This window comes from Mchenga conophoros, linkage group LG6, assembly GCF_057382185.1.
Source record: "Mchenga conophoros isolate Kocher_MC1m ecotype Shallow Benthic linkage group LG6, M_conophoros_male_GT1.1, whole genome shotgun sequence".
NCBI classification, from domain to species: domain Eukaryota; kingdom Metazoa; phylum Chordata; class Actinopteri; order Cichliformes; family Cichlidae; genus Mchenga; species Mchenga conophoros.
In genome coordinates this window covers 28,419,774-28,444,191 of record NC_140531.1, presented here as the reverse complement: position 1 = coordinate 28,444,191, position 24,418 = coordinate 28,419,774, and the positions used below count along the sequence as shown (strand labels likewise).

Genomic DNA, 24,418 nt, shown 5'->3' with positions numbered 1-24,418 from the left:
CGGAAACCAATCAGAGCGCTTAACCAGAAATGATCATCTAAGCACGAGCCTTCGATAGATGACTAGATAGATGTCACAGATCATAATTGGTGTTTGTGGCAGTAAAGCCATTTTAAACTGTTTAATGCTGGTTTTACATGCATGTCTCTATATAAAGATATATGTGTGAAGGTGCATATCTTTACTTACAGATGACCGCACGGGTGTCGCTGCATTTCAGAGGGTATTCATTTTTACCTCAGACGTGGCATGCAGTATAATATGAAACACTTACAGTTTCAGAGCAGTCCGACGTTGCTCTGTTCATTCACTGTTCATTCATGTTGTAAACGTAGCCTATAAATTGAGTCGACTTACTCTGCAGACATATACATATTTTAATGATCTCTGAATTGAAGATGTTTCATAGATAGACAAATATAATTTACAGAAAGAAATATCACACTTTCATCAGAGGACACATGTAGATGGAGGGCACTGGTGTCATGCATTTATCTGACATTTAAACACAAAAAGTACCTAATTTAACCGCCTGTTCGCTCGATTGTCATGTCATTTAATTATACCAATCTGCAGTGCTTCAATTTCAGTGTCAGTCAAGTCATCAGGATATTATCCCTTTACACTAACAAAACAATAACATTTTAATTGCACAGATTACTGAGTGTAAAGTGCAATGAATCAGTTCCTTTTCATGCAGGAAGTGTACATCCAAATCTATTTTTAAACACCTTTTCCCCTACTGGTGTCCTTATTTAAAAACAAAATCAAAAACATTTCGTTCATAAAATATGTTACAGTAATTACAAAGACACTTTATTCCAAGTACACTGTACTTCAAGTGAAGTCAAATAAAAAAGTCACTGGGGCCCTCTGCTGGTCATACTTATAATTTCAGTTAAAACAGTACAGTGTAACTCCTTAGGAGAAATGTTATAACTGTGTATAACAGGCATAAAAATGATGATGTGATTTTCAAGTTATAGTACACGGCAGAATATTTACAAAAATAATATTTACATATTCTCTAATAGTGTGCATTCTCAGATATTGTCACCTAATCTGATTATAACCCCCAATAGACACCTCCACATGGATTTCCTGTTTACCCAGAGGATATTTTAATGTGACTGTGGGTGGAGTCATGTTTGTCTGTCAGTGCAGAAAGAGGAAGTGAAACTTGATGAATGAAACCCAAAGTGTTCCCTAATTACACAGAATGACTGCTGTGTACAAAGAAAACAACACACAATCAACTCGGTCTCTTGGTTGCCTGGGTCTTCTGGTACGTGTAAATATATATAAAAAAATAACATAAAATAAAATAAAATAATCAGGTGACTTTTGTTACTATCCCTGTTTTTATGTTTCCAAATGTTGCACCCCACTGCAGGTCGAAGGCACCATCATGTGAATCTGTCCAAGTACTTCATAAAAATTAGCAAAAAATATTAAAATATCCTCTTTAGTTAGTCTCTAGTTTCACAGAATATGCACAACAGTGCAGAGCATCTTTCCCAGATCAGTGGTCGGCAGTCTCAGGGAAGAGCCCCACTAAAAGTGACTATGGGCAGGCAGAGGAGGGAGCAGAAGGTCGGGTGGAGTGGCTGGATTTGAGCAGAGGCCTGGAATTTTCGTAGCCTCCAGTCAGTGGAGCTGTCAGGTTTGTAGCACACTGATATTTCACACCTGGATGACAAAGAAGGAGATATATGGTTAGAGAAAAACAAACATTTGCAAGGACTGTGTACTGTAAGTGGGTTTTGTCATTTCTGTGTACGTTTCCTGAGAGGAAAGAGGGCCATGGTGACGCAGCTGAGAGAGAGAAACTGCTCCGAGAACAAATCAAGAGCTAAAATCTAATTTGTATGTCTTTGTGATTCTAAACTATTTTTTTCTGACAAATGTTTCTTCTAAACACCCCCCCCCAAAAAAAAAGAAAAGAAAAGAAAAAGCTGTGTCTTAACGTATGGTTGTGTTACCATGTAGACCACGTAGATGTGAAACAACCTGTCTCAATTAGCTACCATCACATATAGCTTCTTTCCGGTTTCTTTTCATTTGGGTGCACGTGTTTATTTTCATTCCAAACCTGGTGACACTCTGTAGTATCTTCTTCTCATCCTGGTCCAGGCACACAGCAAAAGTTGTGTTTTCAACACCGCTGACCTGCACCTTGTCCACCTTCACCTCAGTCACAGTCAGTTGCTGCAAAGGTGATAAGCGGAGCAAATTGTCACGAACAGACATTTTACCAAAACCCAACAAGACTTCACGAAAAGGAATCATTTTTAAACAACACGCACGACTTTCACACCTCGACCGAGCTGCATTGAAAACAACTCAGATGGGTTCAATCATTTAATCAGGTCTACATTTTGCTGATGAGGTTAAAAACTCTTATAAATAAACGCTCCAAACCCAAACTAGGTTAACACACCAGCATACAGTGCTGCAAAACAATACTACTGCCAAAGCACACACCAGCAAAAGAATTGTGTTCTTGTTTGTGTGTTGTGGCTTTCTGTTCCATCACGGTGTCAGACAGTAAACGGTTCCCATACATGCTTGCGTGTGTGACTAGATATTCAGTCGAGATTTTGAGATGAAATCGAGTGTGTATCGAGGACTCCATCTTCAGTGATGGCTGTGCTGCAAAGCTGTTTGCGAAAGTAGATTGGTGCTGCACTTTCATAACCACAAACCACCAAGGCAGACTGATATCACGTATTGCTCACCTGGTTGTAGCCCTTTTTGCATTTCCCATTCTGTCTCTTCAGGACTTCAGTCATTGTCAGCTGCAGGCACTCCATCTTTGAGTCTGATAGACATCATTTTAGGTCAATTAAGAATACACTTGCACATTTTGTTCATTTTCACCTTGAGAAAGGGTTTCGATTAGAAAACTAGCTTGAGTAATACGGGAATAAGAAAGTGAATGATTCGAATTGACAGTGAAGAATGGAATGTGTTTCCCTGAAATGAAATTGTGAACAGACATAACTTTTAATGGTAAACACAAAGAGTTACATACCTAGCTCCTCAGGATTCTTGCATGCTTTGATTAAGTTTACTGAAGTACAAACTTTGGTTTCTCGCTTCCACTGACTTCTGCCGCTAATAACAACCTGAATGAGAGGAAAAGTAGGGTAAGATTACGGCTCTTTTATTTAAACAAAAAAAAAAACAAAACCCAAAACACTCCAGTTTTGGGAGATGAGAAAAACAGATATGATCATGACTGCTTCCAGACGACTGTGTCGATTTTGAAAGACAAAGAGATGTCACTTTTACCAATTTCTAATGGTTCAGACCACATGACCACAAAGACCAAACCTTTGTGCAAGTCTTTGTGCTTTGTCACAGAAGTTTGATGCGTCATCTCCTGTGACTCAAGAAGCGACCATATAACTTAAACCAGTTCTTAAGGCGGTGGAAAACTGCACTAAAGTGTTTGTTTGTTTTTCTCCTGATAAGATGTCATAATTACAAATAAAATTTGTTTATAACACAGCTTTATGAAACAAATTTTAATTAGGGATACAACCCAAACGCCATCCTACCTTGTTGTACACAACTTCCAAAGTTAGAGGGACTGCTTCTCGGTCACCATCAATGCCAAAACGTTTACTGGCAGCACCTACAGAAAAAAAAAAGAAAAGCACACGTACACACATAAACTGTTAATCCACGGTACTTAAAAGGGCTGCAAAACAATATGTCTACAAAATATTTTTAAATGTACTTCCTGGTGTGGAAAAAAAGACATTTGTGTAGTTTAGCCACTGTTGTCATAAGTTTTTACATAATGGAAACAAAGGGTAGGTCATTTGCACAGTAACTAACAGATAGAGGACATAAAAACATTTCCCTAAACTTTAACTTCTCCAAAGAAATTAAAAATCAGAAGTGCAAGTAGTGTTGACAAGTGAAACTTGAAAAGTAGAAGTGAATCATGATGTAAAAAAAAAAAGAAAAAAAAAGCAGTTGTTTCCCTACTATAAATTTAGTAGTCTCAGCCTCATAATAAATGATAATCCATGTCACTGTAAGGAAATGTGGCTGCTAGGCTATGTATAAATGCAAATGTTTGATGCATGCGTCTGACTTACCCATGGCCTTGATGGCTCGCGTTCCTGCGGCGTGACCCAACTCCAGGGAGTGGACGAACACCTCAGTCCTCCGCTCTCCACAAGCTAACGTCAGCTACAAGACCAAAGTTCCTCCGTTATTCACTGAATATGAAACTGTGTTTTGTTGTTAATGAGTGGCAGAGTGCCATTCTCTGATACTAAAAAAAAAAACTTGTGAATGAAGTTGCAAGAAAGGGGAACAAAAAGCCCCAAAAAAGCATTTTAAGTGTTAACGTGTAACCAACCTCAGCCTGATAGAGCTGGATTAGAGTTGGCCGAGCAGCATAGCGGCAATAGTACAGGACCAAGTCGGCCAGGATGGGTAGACGCTGCTCATATGAGCTATCGTAGGACTCGGACTCTGTTTTTGAGGTTTGCTGCAGCAAAGAGTTTATGATACATGGTGAAATTCTTTGTTGGATAAACAGGAATAACAGACTTTAGGATAGCTTTGGCTTGGTGGTGGAAAAGTTATACTACAGTTATACCTGGCAGACGATGTTGGCTGGTAAGTTAAGCAGGCTGAGGGTGTTTCTTTCGTACCAAGGATCCAGCATACCAAGGAGATGGGCAATGTCATTAGTACTGTCCCCTATGCCCATGTGGTCCTGCATGAGCAAAAGTGTCATACATTTACCTTTATGGACATTTTGTCTTTCTGTTCAAAAAAAAATCACAAATAATCATTCTGTAGTCATCTTGAAATTATGTTTTCTTTGCTCTACGCCTCAGGTAGCTTAGTCTAAAGCAGACCTTGTGCCTTGTATTTGATATTGGTGGTGGTGTTCTTGCACTTACGTTACACAGGGTTGTTCCCTTTGAAGCTCCAGGATGAATTAAAGGACTAGAACCTCTCCGAGCTGCTATTACTGCAGAGTCTTTCTTCACTGGCACAAAGTAGAACTGAAGATTGAAAGCCCTGCTGAGACGCGGACATGCAGTCTCCTTTCTCCTGAGGTCATTGTATGCTCGGGCCACCTTCCCCGCTACATGATCAGCACCAAATACCACCACCCTCAGCGTAATATTCTTAATGTCTTCATCACTGCTAAGAATAGGCCTCCTTCGGAAGCAGACATGTTTAAGGGTTTGACTTTGTGGCTGGAGTGAGGGTTCAGGAATATGTAATCTGACCTGCTGTGGCAGGGAGTTGGAACGCTTCTCTCGCACCACAAAAAGGTCTTTCGATTCAGTGTTTCCTAAACTTTTGGCCCGGGAAAGGGGGCTCTTGGGTTTGATGAAAAGCCGGTAGAAGTGTTGGCTTAGTCGAGCTGAACTTTTTGTTGACCTTGGCGAACATTTTTCAGCGACAGGAGAGGAGCAAATGTAGTCATCAGGATCTTCAAAGTAGTCACTATCAGCTCCAGAGGTGATAGAAAGAAGGGAGGGAGCGTACGATTCTGAGGCTACAGACAAGGTGGAGAACATGGAGTCTTTGGATGTGGAGGAGATCGTGGAGAAGGTAGAGGCACGATGGCTGTTGCGGTAGTCACTAGGGATGATAGATATTGCAGAAGGTTCAACACCATGCTCCTCCTCGTCTTTGTCTTCTTCCACATCAATTTCTGTCACATACCTCTCGTCATCAATATCACCCTCTTCTTCCTGCTCATTAGTGGACAGGTAGCCAGTTTCATGCTCCAAAAGGGTGTTCAGAACATCTGCAGGAAACAGGATATAAATCTTACTTAGAAAATAATATTTAAATTTAGCTATCAAAACAGAGAGAAAAACACCTGCTGAAAGATCCAGGAAAAACTATCCTTAAGAGATTGATTTACAAATTCTCTGTCAGCTAATAGGAAAAAGTTTATTCCCAAATATGAAGTACAAATAAATACAAGTTGAGTTTATTACCAAAGTTATCTTTTTCCCAGTTAAACATGTAACATTTGGCTGTGGGCAGGGGTAGCGTCTGCAACATTCCTAAGAGAAGAGCAAAATAACAGTCGGATTAGTGCCATGTAACACACTTCCAACCTCCAACCCCCCAGTTACCAAAACCAGCCTTACCATCAGACTTCCTTCCATTGGAAGCAGGGATCTTTATCTTCTCCCTGAGTTTCTCCAGTCCCTGGATGACATGACTCCGCCCCTTCAGTGGTTCACTCATGGTAGCAGCTGCCTCTAAGGCATTGCTTACCAAGGAGTAGATCTCCTCCAGCTCATTCACAGGTTTTTCCTGCAAAAAGTCATGGTCTCATATTAATCTCATATTGGACAGTACAGGTTTTGACCATGTGATGTCATAACATTTTCCTTTAATAAATATTTATAGATTTCCAAACTACAGTAACCATCTCAGAGTTTAAATCTTGGGCTGGAACTACAAAGCAAATATCTCACATCCTGAAAACATTCTTCAAACATAAAACTACTGACAAGCAACTCCTTACGACGATATCGTACGTACGCTAGAGTCTTTTTCCCTTTCATTCAGTTCAGTTTAGCAACGAACATCTTTGTTCCTGCCAGCGGGGAGAGCCAAGATAAAAACTACATTTATCTAACCATCAAAACCTATTAAAAAGGCATGTACTTAAGTCTTTGTAACTTTATATAACAAATGTAATGTCAGAAATTCAAAGTAAAGATGGTTAATGGTAGATTAACATATTCATTCAGGTTAGGTTTACACTAAAAAATACTTTCTCCCATTAGCTGTGGGTTAAAAATGAATGAAATATCTTACTAAAAGAAATGAATTTAGTTACAATGAAACAATGTGATTATTTAGCTTGTATGAGAATAAAAAAAACAACCCAACTATAACAAAATGTGTGTTTTGTACTACACCACAAAGTTTCCTAGCTTTTTACAATCAATATTTGCAGAACAGTACATTTAGCACACTTACCTGCAGAGCTCTGTGAATGCTGTGCAGAGGGTACTTGGTGCCTAGTGTGGACTGGAAGGCGTGTTTAATCAAAGTGATGTAGGTTTCTCTCTGTGAGTGCTGAACGCAGCTGAGCTGCTCAGCCACTGAAACAAAGTCAGCAGGAACTTCACTGGGGTTCATCAGCAACACAGTCCTGTCAGCAACACGGAGTGTTAGAGTAAAACCTTGACTTGTACACAATGTACACAACCTATACACTGTATGCAGGACACGATGCAAACAGGATGCTATGGTCATGATGAGGTTTGGTGGGTAGAAAAGGGGATGGAAAGGGATTTTCAAAGTACTGAGATGACACATCACACATGGTGTCATTAAGTATGGCACCTGTAGTTTATTTTTGTTGTTACTTTACACGTGGGATCGGATAAATGCAGCACGAATGGCTGTGCAACTTTTTCACAAGAAAGCAGAAGGTGCAAAGTTAACACACCAAAGTGAACTAAGCATACACCATCCTCTGCATGCAGTGCTTCAAAGGTAGAGAAAGCACAGTGTGCTTATGCAGCATAGGACCTTTGCAAATGCAGATATCAAATATCACCAGCACTTGGACTAGTTGTGGCTAATTTTTTTTTCTGTATATGCTATTTCTTTCTACATAGGCACATGCTTACATGCATATTCTATATTTTTATAGTCTTTAACGTAGTGAGCAGTGACATAGGGAAGCCTTACATGGTTTTTGAGCACTGGATGGATGTGTTCAAGCCCTGCTCGTCCCTCACCAGTCTCTGAAAGGAAATTCCTGTTTGGAAAACAGAACACAAACATTTGAATTGACACCAAAAAAAAAAAGCATGACTACATTAAATGTTGTGGTGGAATAACTAGAGGCAGATGAAGGGTAACTGATGACCTAATTACTAATAAATTATTGAAGTGTTAATATTGTTAATCATTAAAATTAGCCAATGCTGCTCACGGGACGGTTAAAGTCAACTGAAATGAATAAATGAGGTATGGGTACCTCTGGCTGTGACCTTATCCGAACAACAAATACACACCAAAACACTACACCAGCTAACACTCATTCACAAATCGGCCCTCCGAGGGCCGACGCAACAGCTGCCTGTGAGAAAATACACACAGTCACAGCAAGACTTCAGACACAAAACCCCGAGGCTTTCATTATTATATCTGGAGACTTTAACCATGCCACACTGGACTCTACTCTGGCTGCTTTTCACCAGTTTGTGAATTGTCCCACAAGAAGCAACAGGACAATTGACCTACTGTATGCTAATGTGAGCGATGCATACAGAGCCACCCCCCTCCCCCCACTAGGGAAGTCAGACCACAACCTGGTTTACCTACAGCCACAATACACACCCCTCGTCCAAAGGCAGCCGGTCACAACGCGCTCCATCCGGAGATGGACCCCAGAAAAGGAGGATGCTCTGAGGGACTGTTATGACACCACAGACTGGGATGTGCTCCTAAGCCCACATGGTGAGGACATAGAGGGGGCGACACACTGTCTTACAGACTACCTCAACTTTTGTGTGGACACGGTCGCCCCTGCTAAGACGGTACGGTGTTATCCTAATAACAAACCGTGGGTAACACAGGAAGTCAAAGCTGTCCTCAACATGAAGAAGAAGGCTTTCAGGAGCAAAGTGAAGGAGGAGATGAAGGCAGCACAGCGGGAGGTGAAACGCTGCCTGAGGGAAGCAAAGGACACCTACAGGAGGAAGGTGGAGCAGAAGTTGGAGAGGAACAATATGAGGGAGGTCTGGAATGGTGTGAAAACCATCACAGGCCACAACACCAAGAAAAGCACAGTGGGGGGGACTGTGGAGAAGGCAAACGAACTCAACAACTTCTTCAACAGGTTTGACCAGCCCACAACCCCCCCACCCTCACCCTCACCTTCACTACAGAGTCCAATCCCCACTCTCCTACCTCCCTCGCTTCCCCCCCTTCCTGACACCATGACACCCCCCTCCTCCAATCCCTCTCTCAGCAGCAAGACATCTCCCCCCCTCCCCTCTTCCCAAACATCTCCCAGTGTCACAGTGGATCAGGTCAGGAGACAACTGAGGAAGCTTCGCCCCAGAAAGGCAGCAGGCCCAGACAAGGTGTGTCCTAGGATGCTAAAGGCGTGTGCTGCTGAACTTGGGGAGCCGCTACAACGAGTCTTCAACCTCAGTCTGCGACTGGGGAGAGTGCCCGCCCTATGGAAGACATCCTGCATCGTCCCGGTCCCCAAAAAGAACCGGCCCAATGAGCTGAATGACTTCCGACCGGTGGCACTGACGTCACATCTTATGAAGACTCTAGAGCGGCTCAGTGACAGGTTGCTTCTCCCAAAGACAAGAACTAACAGACTTAAAAACTCCTTTGTCCCACACGCCATCAGACTGTTTAACTCCTCTCTGGTGGGGAGAGGGAGGGGAAACAGGAGGACAAAGGAGGGGGGAACAACTAAGCTGTAGTGCCTCTTCACCTCACTGTGCAATACCTTTTGTGCAATACTTTTGTAAATAGTCAACGGTGCAATAGACTCAATACTTGAAATGTGCAATTCACTTGTATTTTTATTTTTATTCCTATTTATTCTATTTATCCCCTTCGTATATTTTATTTATATTGTCTCTGTATTTATATATATGTGTGTGTGTATAACTCTGTAACTTCTGTCGGTGCTGTGCTTTTTTGGAAATCGAATTTCCCAGAGGAACCCACCCGAGGGATTAATAAAGTTCTATCTTATCTTATCTTATCTTATCTTAAGTCGTCTTTTGTTGTTTTGTTTTTTTAATCTTTTGAAATACCTGACCATTCAGCTGAATTTCCTCACTCATTTGTGGTTTCTGCTTTCTGTAAATGCTGATACTACATCCGTTTTCAAACAATATCCAGTTAGAATGAAGAAGTTTCTCTTAAACCTGAAACCACGTCATCATCCTGCCTCTGTCAGGTGTACACGCTACAAGCAGAGCTCTTTTTTCCCCCCAAGCGTTATCCTAAATGCATTTCTTTGACTTATCACTAGGGGGAGTACAGTTACAACAGGTGGATAAGCAAGAGGTAAATTAAGCATAGTATGTCTAAGAGGGCAAAGATGTGTGAATTAAACAGACACATAAAGAAGAGAAGGACCACAAAAAATAAACAACATTCTCCATATTTACCTGGGGCCTTCATTTCTAGCTGTATTGTGGAGAGAAGCTTTTTACACACACTGCAGTAGGGTTCAGGCCATGTGAGGAAATGGCAAAACACATCCATGGCTTCCTCCAGCAGGTCTGTGTTATCAGTGCAGTACGGTGTCTAAGACCAAAGCACAAAAAGATGTTTTTACTCTACAGGAGCTCTGTAGACCGCAAGATCCATCTCAGAAGACCAACAACATACTGAAACTACGATTATCATAATTGTTCATAATTCAGTTCTACTTCTACAATCTAGAAGCTTTGAAGCATAACTCAAACTATTACTCTGTTTTATATAAAACCTCGATGAATTATTTAAATAACTTGTTATTTATATAGTGAATAATTGTGCCTAACTGATCCAATACGGAAAGACCATTTTCTTTTGGAGCAACTGGCTGATCAACAATCATAATTTGATCCAGAGGGATCAGAGAATGCTTTTAATTGGAGCCATTTGGTCCATTAAGTGGGATGTATTAGTTCATAAGAGGTGGAAACACAAAGCAATACAAAACTGTTCTTTTCAGTTCTGCTCTTTTTTCAGGAAATGAATTACATATCTTATTGTCATGTTTGGGTCATACTATGGTTGTTCATTTGTTGTATATTACAAAAATATATGTAAAATAAAATATTTAGCAAGAAAGAATAAACGGATAAATCAAAGGTTTTCTGTAGGCATGATTTCTGCATGATGAAAAGGCTTCCTTTCACATCTTTCATTGTTACGGTTTCTAGTATTATGTAATTATCCTGTAACTGCTTGAACATACGTCACAGGGGATTGAATTGAGAAACTAACTGAACTTTAAGATGGAGAAAGCTCATACCATCTTGGAACACTCTGAATGCTACTGAGAGGTGAAGAAAGGTCACATATTTTGATAACATCTGTTTTTAGACAAGCTGTACCTGCAACAGCGTGGAGGAGAACATGATAGCGAGAGGAGCCACCAGCTCATACTGACACTGCTCCTGAACCTGATCGCACGAACAGATGAACACAACATAAAGCGAGTAAGGATTAGTTAATGTAGACTTTTGATTATTATAGCATTCATTCATCAATGATTAATACATCTTTTCTCCTTGACCTCTCACCTCTCGGGTCTTCCTGATGATCTGCTGTAAAAGGATGATGAAGTTGTCCGGATCTCTCTTCACCAGCTCCTCCAGGCTCCATCGGTTCATTGACTGTCCCACTGAGCACATCAGCACTGCAATACATGCGTTTTTACAGCTATAAACAACATATATGCTTGACATTCTCACATATTTAATATCTAATGCTACGATTCTAATTTTCTACATATTTTTAGTAGCCATCAAACGTACCCCATAGTGGTAATGAAACAAGGCACTGGACAATATTGTGCTAGGCTCTGACACTGGTTTGCAAAAAACACCCAACAGCTTTTTGAAGTCTCAAGCTGTCACTTCTGGTGCGTATCATAGGTGTGTATTATCACCTTTTGTTCACTGTTTCACTAAGGATGTTTGTGTATGTACAAATACGACAGGATGGATTTCCTGTTGTTAGAAAAAAATAAAATAAAAACAAGATAAGATCTCAGTTTGAAAGATTTATTTTGCACTAGGTTATTCACAAAGGGTAATTTGGTAAAAGTGCAGTTGGCAAGTCCCAGATAATCAATTAACTTTTTATCAAAAGTCTCAATATAAAGCTTTTGGTATACATAATAATGTTTTACTGTTTTCTGTTACAGTGTGAAACAGAAACCTGAATTAAAAACAACAAAGTAGATCTGTGAATACAGTATTTCAAACCACACCGATCTGTTTTTTTGAGTGTGGTGTATCACAGTCACAAAAACAACTGAAAATGACACCTGACTCCTCACAAGCATGTTATTTTGATATGATCCCTCGATCTCCGTGACTTAGATTGCACATCAATCTAAGGAATTAAAGCTTTAGCAGTCAAACACAAATGCCGTCCTATAAACAGGCCTTTGCATCCAAGTGCGCTACCTAACATCTCTAAAAAGCAGTGCGCTATTTGCATCATGATCACACCTAACCACTTGGGAGCTCTAGTCTTTTTTAATATTGCTGGTTATGGGAATACAGCTGCCTGTTTTGAATGATCCTGTTAAGATCCAGAATGTAATACATTAGTGCTTCAGTAGACGGCTTGTGCTCAACATGTGGACGTTTACGTGAATGTAGCACATTACATATCCCTGGAAGTTTATCCGGTCAATGCATTTCAAAAATAAAAATAAAAGCTCTGAATTGGAAAAAACGAATGATGAAACTAGAACACCAAACTAAGACCTTCAGGTCACGTTTTAAATGCCAAAATCACATCATCACCACCGATCAGTTTGCACAGGTATGCGTCATTCTATCTGACACTGGTTGACGTGCGGAGGCCGATGCCAGTTTGATCTTCCGCCCTGTTTTTATACTCTGCATCACAGTACCTCCTGCTTCTGATGCCTCACACACACGCTGCGGTCTGTACCACCACTTCCTCCCAGCTGTCTATTCACACAACTTCCTTCAACACCCAATAGTGTGCTCCACCAATGATCTTTCAGCAACAGTGTCATCAACAAGCAGCTCAGACTCTTCTGAGCGTATGTCGCGCACAGTCCCTGTGTTAAGAGCTCGTGAACAAACAACTTTTTCTGTCAACACCACATGTTACACATGTCCAAATGTGCTTGCTAGAGGTTGATACTTCTGAGAAAATGTGGTGCCTTTACCTTCCTAGAAACAGAATTTTGACCCCACACTCTAAATGAACGCCTGTAATGAACGATTTCTGTTCATTGTATGGCACTTTAGACTGAAAAACCTGCTGTAAGCAGATAAAATTACAAAACTTACAACAAACATATTAACAAGAGCCATGGTTAATGCCGTGATACGATTTAGTTAGTCAGAACTATTGACATTTACGATGGCTTAGCCACACATTTTGTCCCAGTAAACTATGCCAGTGAACCAATACAAGTCACAATACAAGGAGGTGAAGTGAGAGACAGAATGAGCTGCAACCAATATAACTCCATATAACAAATGTAACAATTATATCTGTGCACACAGAGTTCAGACTCTGTGTATGAAACTCTGAATCAGGCTCCTCGTGGCTTTATCTCAGAATAAAAATAATAAAGATTAAAAGATATTTGGTGCAGTGACGACACTAACAAAAACAAATGATGTGATTATATTGCCATGGCAGATAGGAGCACAACCAAGCATTTGCTCTGTACATCTCTAAAAAGATGCACATTAAAAAAATGGTGTTGTAAAATTCAGAGGATGGCGTTTGTCCAAGAAAAGCTTTTTAAGGCTTCACAGGATCAGCTGTCTGATTATAACCTTCTTTTATAACCAGATCTTAGCGGTGATCCTATAAGTCCTTGGTAAAACTGCAGGATCTTACCGTTCCAGTGATGTGCTGCTGTGGGACTTTGCCGCAGTCCATCCAGACACCTATCCAGAGCATGCTGGATCCGGTCCTCTGTACAAGAGGTGTGCTGCATATTCACCACTCAGGTTCTGGAAAGAGGCAGGAGAGAGAGGATTATTAAGCACCGAAATATGATAAGCATCTCAATGCCCTTTAATGTCTTCTGTGGAAGATTATCTTCAAATACATTCATGCATAATGTTCCCATGCAAACGTACACACATGCTCCTCTCTTTTCCTCAACAGTGTGTTGTGTTATCGCATTTACTTTGCATGAAGGCAGTTCACTCGGCAAGTATGAAAATCAGTCAGAAGAAGATACACAAACCATAATCTAAGTGGTAAGGAAAACAGACACAGGGCTATTTGTGTCACTGTTTTGTTGCTATAGTTCCTGAAATGTCCTAAACACATTTGACAGAAACCTCCGCTGCCTCAAAGCAGCCATATTTATCTAAAGACTTAAATGGATCTGTGACCACTTTAATACAACGGTTTTAAGCAGACCTGCTTCAGTTATAGTGTATTCAGCAGTTACATTGTACAAGGATGGGAATTTCTGGATTTAAGACATTACATATTGCTCAACAAGCTTTGACTGAGAAAATTTTAAAGGAAAACAAACTGGAAAGCAAACAATTTTCACCATTTTTAACAGGATAAAAGAAAACCCCCCCAGCCCGAAGTGATTTTAAAATTAACACACACACACACACACACACACACACACACACACACACACACACACACACACACACACACACACACACACACTGCAATCCTATAAATGAGAGAGATATGGCGAGGAAGAGCTTGTTATAGAATTCCTGTATGACAAAAATGTGCGTCATATTTTACCACTGACTCATGAGGATGTACTGAACTTCACTTTTTTTTTTAAACTTTCAGTTTATCAGCGCGTTTGGCTGTTTTTCATGCAGCAACTGAGGACAACCCAGGTGTGGCAAGCTGTTTCAGTTCTGTTATGAACACATCTCATAAGACATATGCGTAAGGAAAAACACAGGCGTCCGCCAGTCAAATTAAAATGGGCTGAGTAGTCACTTGTAATTCTTGGATGTTTTTATATGTAGAAGAACAACATTTGTGGTGGCAGAAGGTTAACGACACAATTTCAGAGCTGAAAACTGGACCTAACCGCTAACCAAACAGTTTATAAAGAAGAAAGTAGTTCATAGGTTTGAAAACGGTAAAGTGAACATCTCTTTTCACGGGCAACTATAAAATTTCCCGATCTAGCCTTTCAGTTCAAATTAAACAGGTGTTTCTGTGTGGGCCAGCTTGTACTCTTATTAGGAATAGCCACAGAAACCATTTTCAAAGAAGCCTGTTGCTTTCGATACAACAAAAAGTGCACTCTCTCATAATTTGTCAGGAAAACCATGGGTTTTCAAGCACCCTTAGTTGCATCCAACTCACCATGGCATGGTATGAATCTAATTATTCTTAGATTTTTCCAGACTTCCCATAACAGAGTCCAGCTACACAATGTTACCATGACCTAATTGCATGTAATGACCCCATTAGATGCAATGATGACCCCAGCTGTGTGATATGTTGTATTACACAGATGGTTTTCATATCCAGGTTAGACAACAGCTTTTTGAACATTTTGGGGGAAACATCAGCATTTCTTGCTGAATATGCATTTTTACATGTTTTTCCCAAATAATCTGCATGAGCAAACTCACACATGACCAGCCTCTGTAATGGGAAGAGGAAACTAACCTACGATCTATTAAAAGAGGATGTAAACAAGCTTAAAGTTGGCTGGCTGGACAATGAGTTCGAGCTCCAGAAGCATACGCAACTAGTTAATTAATATATAAAAGTAGCTCTGTATCGGTTGCATTGACGAGAGAGGCATGAGAGACATTTTCATGTGCAATACTCTAGTTTTAGGGTTAACATATTCAATAATTTGGGGCCTAAATGTATTATTGAAACCAATAAACAGCTTCTAACTTGTTAATGCATGTACACATAGAACAGGCGCGTTTTCCATAGTTAATGTTGGAAAAAGATTGTTTAACATGGTCAGAAATAAGCTTGCTGATAATGCATTACGTATCTCCTCAATACGTTTCTCCTGACTCACTTAAGAATTTGGAAATGCAATAAATGCATGTGCAAGCATGAGGAAACATCCAAATATAAGAAGCAGAACAAATACTTCTGTAAAAACAAAAATTAAATTAAAATTAAAATGAAGGCGACAGCGCTTTTAGAAGATTTACAATTTTAGAAACAGAGCAACCAATCAGATCTTCTACCTCCCCCCGACAGAAACGCTCAACAGCTTAATCGAGTTTGTCCTTCAAGAGTCATTTTATTCCTTTAAGTGAAATCTGAATGTGCCAAAGTTTAAAAAAAACTATCAGCATGCTGTGTACAGAAACATCACCGGTGTCAACAGTACCAAGAAAAAAAATAACTTTCATTTAGTAGTAATGGCTTTTTTTCCACACTGATTTCACATTCACATTTTTTTTAGTCAGTGTAATCTTCAACAAGAATGGTTATGGAGTGATGGTAGACCAGGACCAGAAATGAGTAATGACATCAAGCTGTGTGTCTGATTATATCTCCTCAAAATTTCCCCTGACAGGTTCACAAATTCCCCACTTCAGATGAAAGCTAGAAATACATGCTGGCTGACAGATGAACGGTGTTACCAAATTACTCACTTGATCTTTATACACCTACACGCCTAATAACTCTAACTGACACACACTGACACACATAAGCACATAACTGTTTATCCTTGACTTCAGAGGACAGGAAGTTGAGTTACACTGATTACCTGGAGATTTTTTCTGACATGTATCAAATGCTAGTTAGTCTATTAGTAACCCCACTCTAGAGTAACAGTAAAACATGTCTGCAATTCAAGTACTTAAGACATTGCCCAGGAAGGGAAAGTTTGTTAGTGTTTGTGAAACTAGATTTAAGTCCCCACAGCCTAAACACAACCCTGGCCACCAACAGTCTGTATGCTTGAGAGCAGGCTGGCATTTGGGAATGTGCTTGTTTCTTGGCCAGAGTTAGACGGGCAGCAGCTGGTTAACTTGGATTAACACAGACTGAATCACATGCTTGTATGTGTCCACAAAAGATGTGTAAAAAAAATAATATCTGTTGAAGAAAGACGTCATAATGATAAATGTCTATAATGACCTTATGGAAGATACGGAACAAACAGCTTGCTTTTACGCCTCTCTTTTTCTTGGATTAGCTAAACAAGATGATACTATTTGGCAGTTTTTTATCTTTGGAAAGAACCAAGGAAAGTGCACTTCCTGTTTCCAGTCTCCATAATGAGCTAAAACATTTAGATACCAACTGTAAATTTGTATTTAAGTGACTTTTATATTAACCTATGAACCAGAACAATAGTTGATCATCATCTAACAAGCAAGTTAACAAGGATATTTCTCAAAATGTCAGACTGTTCCCTATGAGCCACAACAACTCATAGGGAACAGTGCTGTGGACATTGACAACACAGCACAGCACAAAACACCTTTAGGAAAATGTGCGCTATTGTTTCCCCAAACAATTGTCCTTATTTTTACTCACAACTCGTGCTTAAGTACAGATGCACAGCACTGACATCCAAACTTCCAACCTTGCCATAGGCACGGGTCAGGAAGTTCATGCAAATCCCAAGTTCAGGAGGCCAGATGAATGAAACTCAATTATCCCACAGCACTCCACTTTCCTAAAGTTACCATTCAATAACAATACCTTCAGCTCTAGGCATAAACAAAACCACCATGCAGCACTTTTCTCAGCCGTCCCTCCTCCCCAGAGATGTATTGTCTCTAAAAGTGTTCCAGCGGCACTGAGCAGGACTACAGAGCCGTGTGCGTTGGATCCTTGTATTGAGTGCTCCGGTAATTGTCAGGGCTGGACAGAGCTGGATATGAGCCCAGTTGATGTGGAAGGAACTAATAAATTAAAGTTGTAATGACTCTTACATCCAACGTGGCGTTCAATGAGGACACGTAAAGGTAATAAAAGAGATGATAGCACTGTATGATGCAGTGAAAGTGTTACATATGAAAGAACCAACTGGTATAGTCCCTCTATGTTACTTATTCAGTACTCTTTTACCAAACATGGATGATTAAGCTTTTGTTTGGTATTCTTCTCAAAGAAAAGTCAGATATATTTTAGGAAGCTGCCATCACACACCCTTTTGCAATGTAAGATGTACATCCAGCTATTATTAATCTTAAAAACAGCGAGGGTGTCTGCTGAACTATTAACCTGTCAGTGGAAATCATAAACACTATAATAGAAATACGGCAAAAACAGCTATATACCACATCCAGATTGTTGCGGATTTTCTGGGCTTATGCAACTACAGGGATTTTTGCAGCAAAATTCAACCATAAGCGTCATCGAAGTTGTTTACATAGACCTGCTAGTCATGTTGCAAATGCAGCGACTTTGTGGTGTTTCATAAGAGGATGTATGCAGTACATCCCTAAGAGTCAACAAGGTCACTTCCACTTTTTCATGGCTTACATTCTGACAACAACAAGCAGTGTTTCTACGGTTTAGAGCTAGTTTTCAAAAACGTAAAGCGAAGTAAGCATTATGTTACAGAGACAGTCCTTAAAGAGCTTAAAAAATAAAAAATAAGCATGGTTCATGCACTAAAAACACGGATGGTGTCATGTTTTGATCTTCAACATCTGCATGAAGCAATCTATTCTAGGAAGAAACAAACTAGGAAAACATTAACTGATAGCTCTGTCTACCATCAGGAGATCAACATACAACCAAATGGTAATCTCTCAGAGATATCTTTTAAGCTTTTAGCCAATGTTTGACTCTGATAGACTCCCCGCTCTGTCAATAATAGCATCCCCAAACCACCAGACTATACCACTATTCCACCCACAAATGTTTAGTTCCTTTTTCCTTTCTCTTACCTGCCTGCTCCACACTGAGAAAAGCCGGCCATTCAAGCAACAGCTGATCCAAACAGAAACAGCTTCTGTATGAAATCCAAAGGATGAATTCTGGGTTTTGATTTTGTCACGATGACATTAACATTGTTCTTACATACTGGTTTTTGTGTAGAGTGAACACCCCCCCCCCCCCGCCACCCGGTTATCTTCCCTTTATAAGCCCATTTCTCACTTGTGCTTCTTGTAGGGTTTTTCATCAAACTTCCCACAGCGCATCCAACGTTTCACCTCAGCCTGCGTCCCTCTCTTTCTCACAATGTCCTCTTTTTCCTCTCCCTCCATCTCCTCACGGACCTCTTCCCATGTCTCCCACAGATCCCATTACCGAATGCTTCCTAACAGGAAGATAGCTTCCCTGCGTCGCTGAGGAAGCAGGTGCCTCTCTATTGTTGTGGTGTGATCAGACTCTTAGATATACTCCCACAGACCAGGGACGAGATCTCTGTGTATATATGTGCATAATACATGCGTGCCTCTCATTTTAATTGACAGTCACACACCCCACCATCACCATCACCCTCACCCCAGCCCCAAACCCTTTCACAACTTCAATATTCACATCCAACCTTACTCTCTTCCCCTGACCTAGTGGATGTGAACCTGCCTCTTATGGCTTTAGGAAATAACAGCAGTCCAACTCCAAAGCTCTGTTGTAATTAAGTGCTTCCCTTTAGTCCAAACAACCTCTACCGGTGACCACTTGGCATTATATATAAGCTAAGCAGGTCAAAAAGTAACACTGTGTGGATGTGGCTTTTGTTTAATGCTATTATGCTGTATTTCCTACTTTAGAGCATCTAGAAAATACCTCATTAGGAAATAATGAAGGTGAACTTGCTCTTCAGCTCTGCGTGCATGTGCACGGCTGTTTAGAATCATCAGCTTTTATACTAATAATGCAACGAGATGCACACATATGCTGTTGTGCTGCTAATTACAGCAGCAAAACAAAGGGCCTGTTTGGTCACTCTATGTAAACTTTGGTTTTCACTTCCTGAATAAACACTGATAAACATATGAAAATTTTAATGCAAATATCAGGTTCTTTAATATCAGATTATGAAACTCAGAGGAGGCAGTAGAAGCACTGCAAACAAGACTGAGCAAACAAACAAAATAACAAAAACTATATATACTATATACAACAGCATATAGGCAGCATAGTCAGTATATAGGAATGTTTGTCTGTGTTCTAACTATATACAACAGTATATAGTATATGTATAGTGAATGCTAACAGATGCATGTGTTTACACACCCGGGGGTGTTGACCTCAAAGTATGTGTCGTAAAGGTGAGCACGAAGATTTTACTGATATCAAAGCCTTAAAGAGACAAACAGGAAACAATTTGACGAATAACACACTTTAGCGGTAGGATTCTGCAGTCAACCCTCCTAGATGTGAAATTGTGGTCAACAATCTCATACCCACAAATCAACAGGCTTGATTGTCCGTGTTCTTCGATACAACAAATGGTCCGCGAGCTGCTCCAGCAGTTATTATTTCTCAACATAGGAGTGATTGTATTCCAACTCGATTGTGAAATTGGACTATTTCTATGAAAAATAGATGATCCCTTCCTGCCGTTGTGCAGAACAAATATGTCATCATCTAATGGGTGGGGTGGAAGCACGGAGTAGCTTGTAGTTCTTTTTCATTTTTTAACTTTCTTGAGAAAATTGTGACATGGGGTAGTGGGTAAATCATGCGTACGCCTGAAACATGACTCCAGTCACAAATAGAACGCCTACAAAGATCACAATCCTGACCTAAAAACACAGCAGATCATTTCTGGTGAATCTGGTTGCGAAGACAATCACCAGGGATCATTTCTGCATATGCAGAGGAAGTTATACAAAACCTTTCATAGCTTCAAAGGAAAATGTGGGAAGTCTCATCAACTGCAAACAACTGATATGATTAGATGCATCACTTGGGTCTGCTTGAGGCCACGCAACGTAAAAAGCAAAATCTCAGCCCAAAACATGGAAAAGTGATGTTGCAGAATGTCTAAAAATCTTCTCTCTTTTTTGAAGTGAGTTTTATCTTATATTTTTGTTTTGTCTTCTCAATATCACTCAAAATCACAGTGTGACAAATGCAGCTACATCATTACATTACTGGTGACAAGTATCTAAATTACTAGGCACTTTATTCAAAAAGCTCCTCGAGTGACCTTTAATTGTATTGTACTTGTAACCCATGTGTGAACAGCAAAGGGTTGTTGTTTTTTTCCCCAGTAACAGGTATCACGAGTTCAGCAGTTTGCTTGGTGGCATTTCTGTGGGTGGACAATCAAAAAAACTTGGTCTTTCTTCTCACCCTGAACTGAAGCTTCGAGTAAATCGGGATCCTTTGCTTGCATCCCTGGTTAAACTCCAATAGACTTCCATGGCAACCAAAATGACCCCAAGGACAGGAAACCTTTCAGCTCATTGGTGCAACTTAAAGTGCTGACCCACAACTCTTCCTTCATCTGATCGCCTGGTCCCACTAGCTTCAAGTACTTTTCTCCTTCTAAAAATCACAACATATATTTTAGACACCATCCAGGCATCTAACACGTGCTTCTGCATCTCTATACTTCCTCACTGAATACTATAGGCATGAATCACATAGAAAGTCTAGAAAAGCAGAAGTCACCATAATGGTAGGACTGTGGAGGTCTGTCAGATCACAGGTTTCCCATCAGTGTTTGATGCTGACAGAAAACAAAACAGTTTTTAACACTGCTGAGAAACGAGCTCTGGTGCCATAAAACACACGTACATGAGGAACAACTAGATTACAATAGATGAATGACAGAAGCAGCTTCACTTTGACGGCGTCATAAACTGTCGACTCTTAGATGCAAACGTAGATGCGCACAGGTGACACAAACAGTCTGTTGTCATATATCAAAGGTTCATGAAATTCAACACAAACATATCTGTACACAGTTAACCCATTTGCGAGTGGAACACTGCTGGTCGCCTTTAGAATAAAATATTTCCTTCTTCACAGTCTTACCTGTGGGTTATTGGCCAGCCTCCATAGCCCCTGTGCGTGTCTTAAAAGTCCAAAAAATCCAAGGGAAGGTGTCTCCTGTTCAGCGTCGCTGCCATTCATTCAACACGCACATCACGATTTAATAGGCAAACCCACATCCTGGGTAAAAAAGAGCGGAGCCGTACGCCGTTCTGCGCTTTACATACAAAAACTGGCTCACAAACACGGCAAACAGGAAGTGTATGAGCGAGGCGCATGTGAGCACAATGACGACGGCTGCTGCTGCCGCTGAGAGTGTAGAGCTGGGAAGTGGAACTGTGTGGTAATCCGTGTGTTTCTAGACCTGTGCATGATGTTGGCCTCGGAAAAGAAGTCACGCTTCATGTGTGCGTTTTATGCGCACATTACGTTCACTTAAACCCAAGATATGTATTTCTGTATTTTCGGTGTCTTTTAAATTCAAGTGTTAAAAATAACTATTTTGAATGACAGAGAAATTACTCAAACCTGCGGACTCTGAGTTTTTCATTTTCTCTGCAAACCCCATTCTGTCAGGGAAACACTAGCCTTACTTCCCCTGTCGATTTGCTTGTCATTTACATGTTATCTATTTGTGTGACTTTGAATTCCCCTTCTCTTAAAGAGAGGGAAATGCAGTGGCAAGCTAAACAAACCAGTGACAGTAAACACTGTCTGCGTTTCGGCTCAGAACTCTTGTCACTCACTACCAGCACAGCAGCATCTGGATCCAAAGCTTATATAATATAAGTTAATGAATATAACATTGATTTAGATTTAGTTTCTAGTTATAAAGAAAGGTAATTTTTACATAATACACAGAATATATGTATATTTTTTATATAAAAAATACATTTTAAAACGACATATTATATTCCCACAGAGCTTCAATGTAATCTTAAACTCAGTTTTTAGGAAATATACATGTTTAAATATAGTCTATTTATGAAAAAAGGAGCGCCGAGATTTAGTGTAGGGTTTGTTTATCAGCTTGTTGTTTGTTGTTGCCTGTCTTTTGTCAGTCACAATGATCACTGTGACATCAAATATCATGCTGGATCTACCAGTTCTATCATGAGACTATCCAGCTCTGATGCAAACTCAGTAGCCATGTCATGCCAAAAGGCTTGGAGGAAATAACAGAATGGGAGACTGCAAAAGGATATGCACTGCAGAACTTCACTGACTGATAGAGAAGATGCAAACAGTGCATGGAAACTAAGCAAAAATTTGACAAAGAGAAATAAAAACACACTTGTAATTGTTATAATATTTGAAAATCAGGACGTAAAGCCACAGACAAATGAAAAAGATAAGGAGCAGGACGACCATGTTTTATAAAGATCTGTCCACAGAAAGAAAGTTCCGTGTGCTGGATGTGAATTTCTTAAAAAAGGATTCCCTGAAATATCTTTTTTTTAGGTTGGACTATTGTAATTCATTTTTATCAGGTTGTTTTAAAAACTCCCTGAAAAATAGTCAATTGATCCACAACGCTGCACTAAAAGTATTAAGTGGGACTACAAAGAGTAGAATGGGAGACAGAAAGTTCCGTTTTAAAGCCCCTCTTCTGTGGAACCAGCTCCCTGTTTGGATTTGGGAGATAGACGCTCTCTCTGCTTTTACGATCAGGCTTAAAACTTTCCTTTTTGATAAATCATATAGTTGGGGCTGGATCAGGTGACCCTGAACCCTCCTTTAGTTACACTGCAATAGGTCTAGTGAACTGGGGGGTTCCCACAATGTACCGAGAGTTTCTTCTTTACTCACCTTTTTCAGTCAGTATGTGTTTATACACACCTCTGTATTAAATCATTAGTTATTATTAATCTCTGGCTCTCTTCCACAGCAAGTCTTTTGTGTTGTCTCCCTCCCCTCACCCCAACTGGTCACGGTGGATGGCTGTCTCTCTCCGAGCCTGGTTCTGTCTGAGGTTTCTTCCTGTCTGAGTTTTTCCTTCCTACAGTCACCGAGTGCTTGCCCACAGGGTCCAGCTGATTGTTTTCTCTCTGTTATTGTAGGATCTTTATCTTACAATATAACGCACCTTGAGGCAACTGTTGTTGTGATTTGGTGCTATATAAATAAAACTGAATTGAATTAAACTGAAATTCTTGTGCTGCATTTTTCTTTATTCCTGTGTAATTCAGTTGCTTTGTGGATTTAAAACCAAAGACAAACCATGAAATAATAACTTGAAGATAAAATGCTAAAACACATGAGCAAAGAAGCAGAACAACTTTGTTTGTCATGCTGAAAAACAAACTTGTTGCCAGTCACATGCTTTCCAGATTGCGCTGTGATCAAATTCTGACGGTACTTTTCTGTGTTCATAATTCCATTATTTTTAACTACATCTCAAACACCACCGGCTCAAATGCAGCCACACACCATGACACAGCCTTCACTGTGTTTTACAGATGGCTGTAGACACTCGTTGTTTTACCTCTCTCCTCATCTCTTTCTTTTAACAAGCTAAACCAACATCTTTCATTTGAATCAGTCACTCCATAAGACTGGTAGTCACCAATATCCACTTCTTGTGTAGTTTGGCATACCTCAAGCTTTTCTCCCTGTTAACCTTCCTTAAGAAGGACTTCTTAACAGCCACTCTTCCACCGAGACCAGTTCTGATAAGGTTTTCCTGAAACTTCATCAGAAAAGGTCTCATCTGGCCCTTCAGCTGGGTAATCTCTCAAGTCCTGCGTCAACTCTTTTCGGGATTTTTTCCCATTTCTTAAGAACATAACTTTCAGATACTGTTCATCAT

General features: G+C 40.1%; 1 protein-coding gene across 2 annotated transcripts; it reads right to left on the bottom strand.

The window, feature by feature from the left end:
- Positions 1-364: 364 nt before the first annotated feature.
- Positions 365-21,896, bottom strand: pik3r5 (phosphoinositide-3-kinase, regulatory subunit 5). 2 transcript variants are annotated; one of them, XM_085277253.1, is made up of 19 exons: positions 21,652-21,895; positions 13,612-13,727; positions 11,295-11,410; positions 11,106-11,174; positions 10,170-10,308; positions 7,711-7,780; positions 6,991-7,165; positions 6,147-6,315; positions 5,991-6,059; positions 5,710-5,794; positions 4,932-5,625; positions 4,622-4,741; positions 4,379-4,510; positions 4,113-4,206; positions 3,564-3,640; positions 3,035-3,128; positions 2,739-2,821; positions 2,093-2,208; positions 365-1,689 (listed from the first exon to the last, which is right to left on the bottom strand). In XM_085277253.1, the coding sequence occupies exons 2-19, from the start codon at positions 13,709-13,711 to the stop codon at positions 1,539-1,541; spliced, it is 2,553 nt and encodes an 850-aa protein (XP_085133379.1). In that variant the 5' UTR covers positions 13,712-13,727; positions 21,652-21,895; the 3' UTR covers positions 365-1,538. The 2 variants fall into 2 exon arrangements, with proteins under 2 accessions (XP_085133379.1, XP_085133378.1); XM_085277252.1 differs by having other exon boundaries at positions 4,932-5,794; positions 21,652-21,896.
- Positions 21,897-24,418: the final 2,522 nt, after the last annotated feature.

Bases quoted from the DNA above. Each gene is read 5' to 3' on its own strand.
- pik3r5 (XM_085277252.1), bottom strand. From the start codon at position 13,711: ATGCAGCACACCTCTTGTACAGAGGACCGGATCCAGCATGCTCTGGAT. The intron at 11,175-11,294 runs GTGAGAGGTCAA...TCGTGCGATCAG, and splicing joins TCATCAGGAAGACCCGAGAG to GTTCAGGAGCAGTGTCAGTA. The intron at 7,166-7,710 runs GTAAGGCTTCCC...TGTTGCTGACAG, and splicing joins ATCCAGTGCTCAAAAACCAT to GACTGTGTTGCTGATGAACC.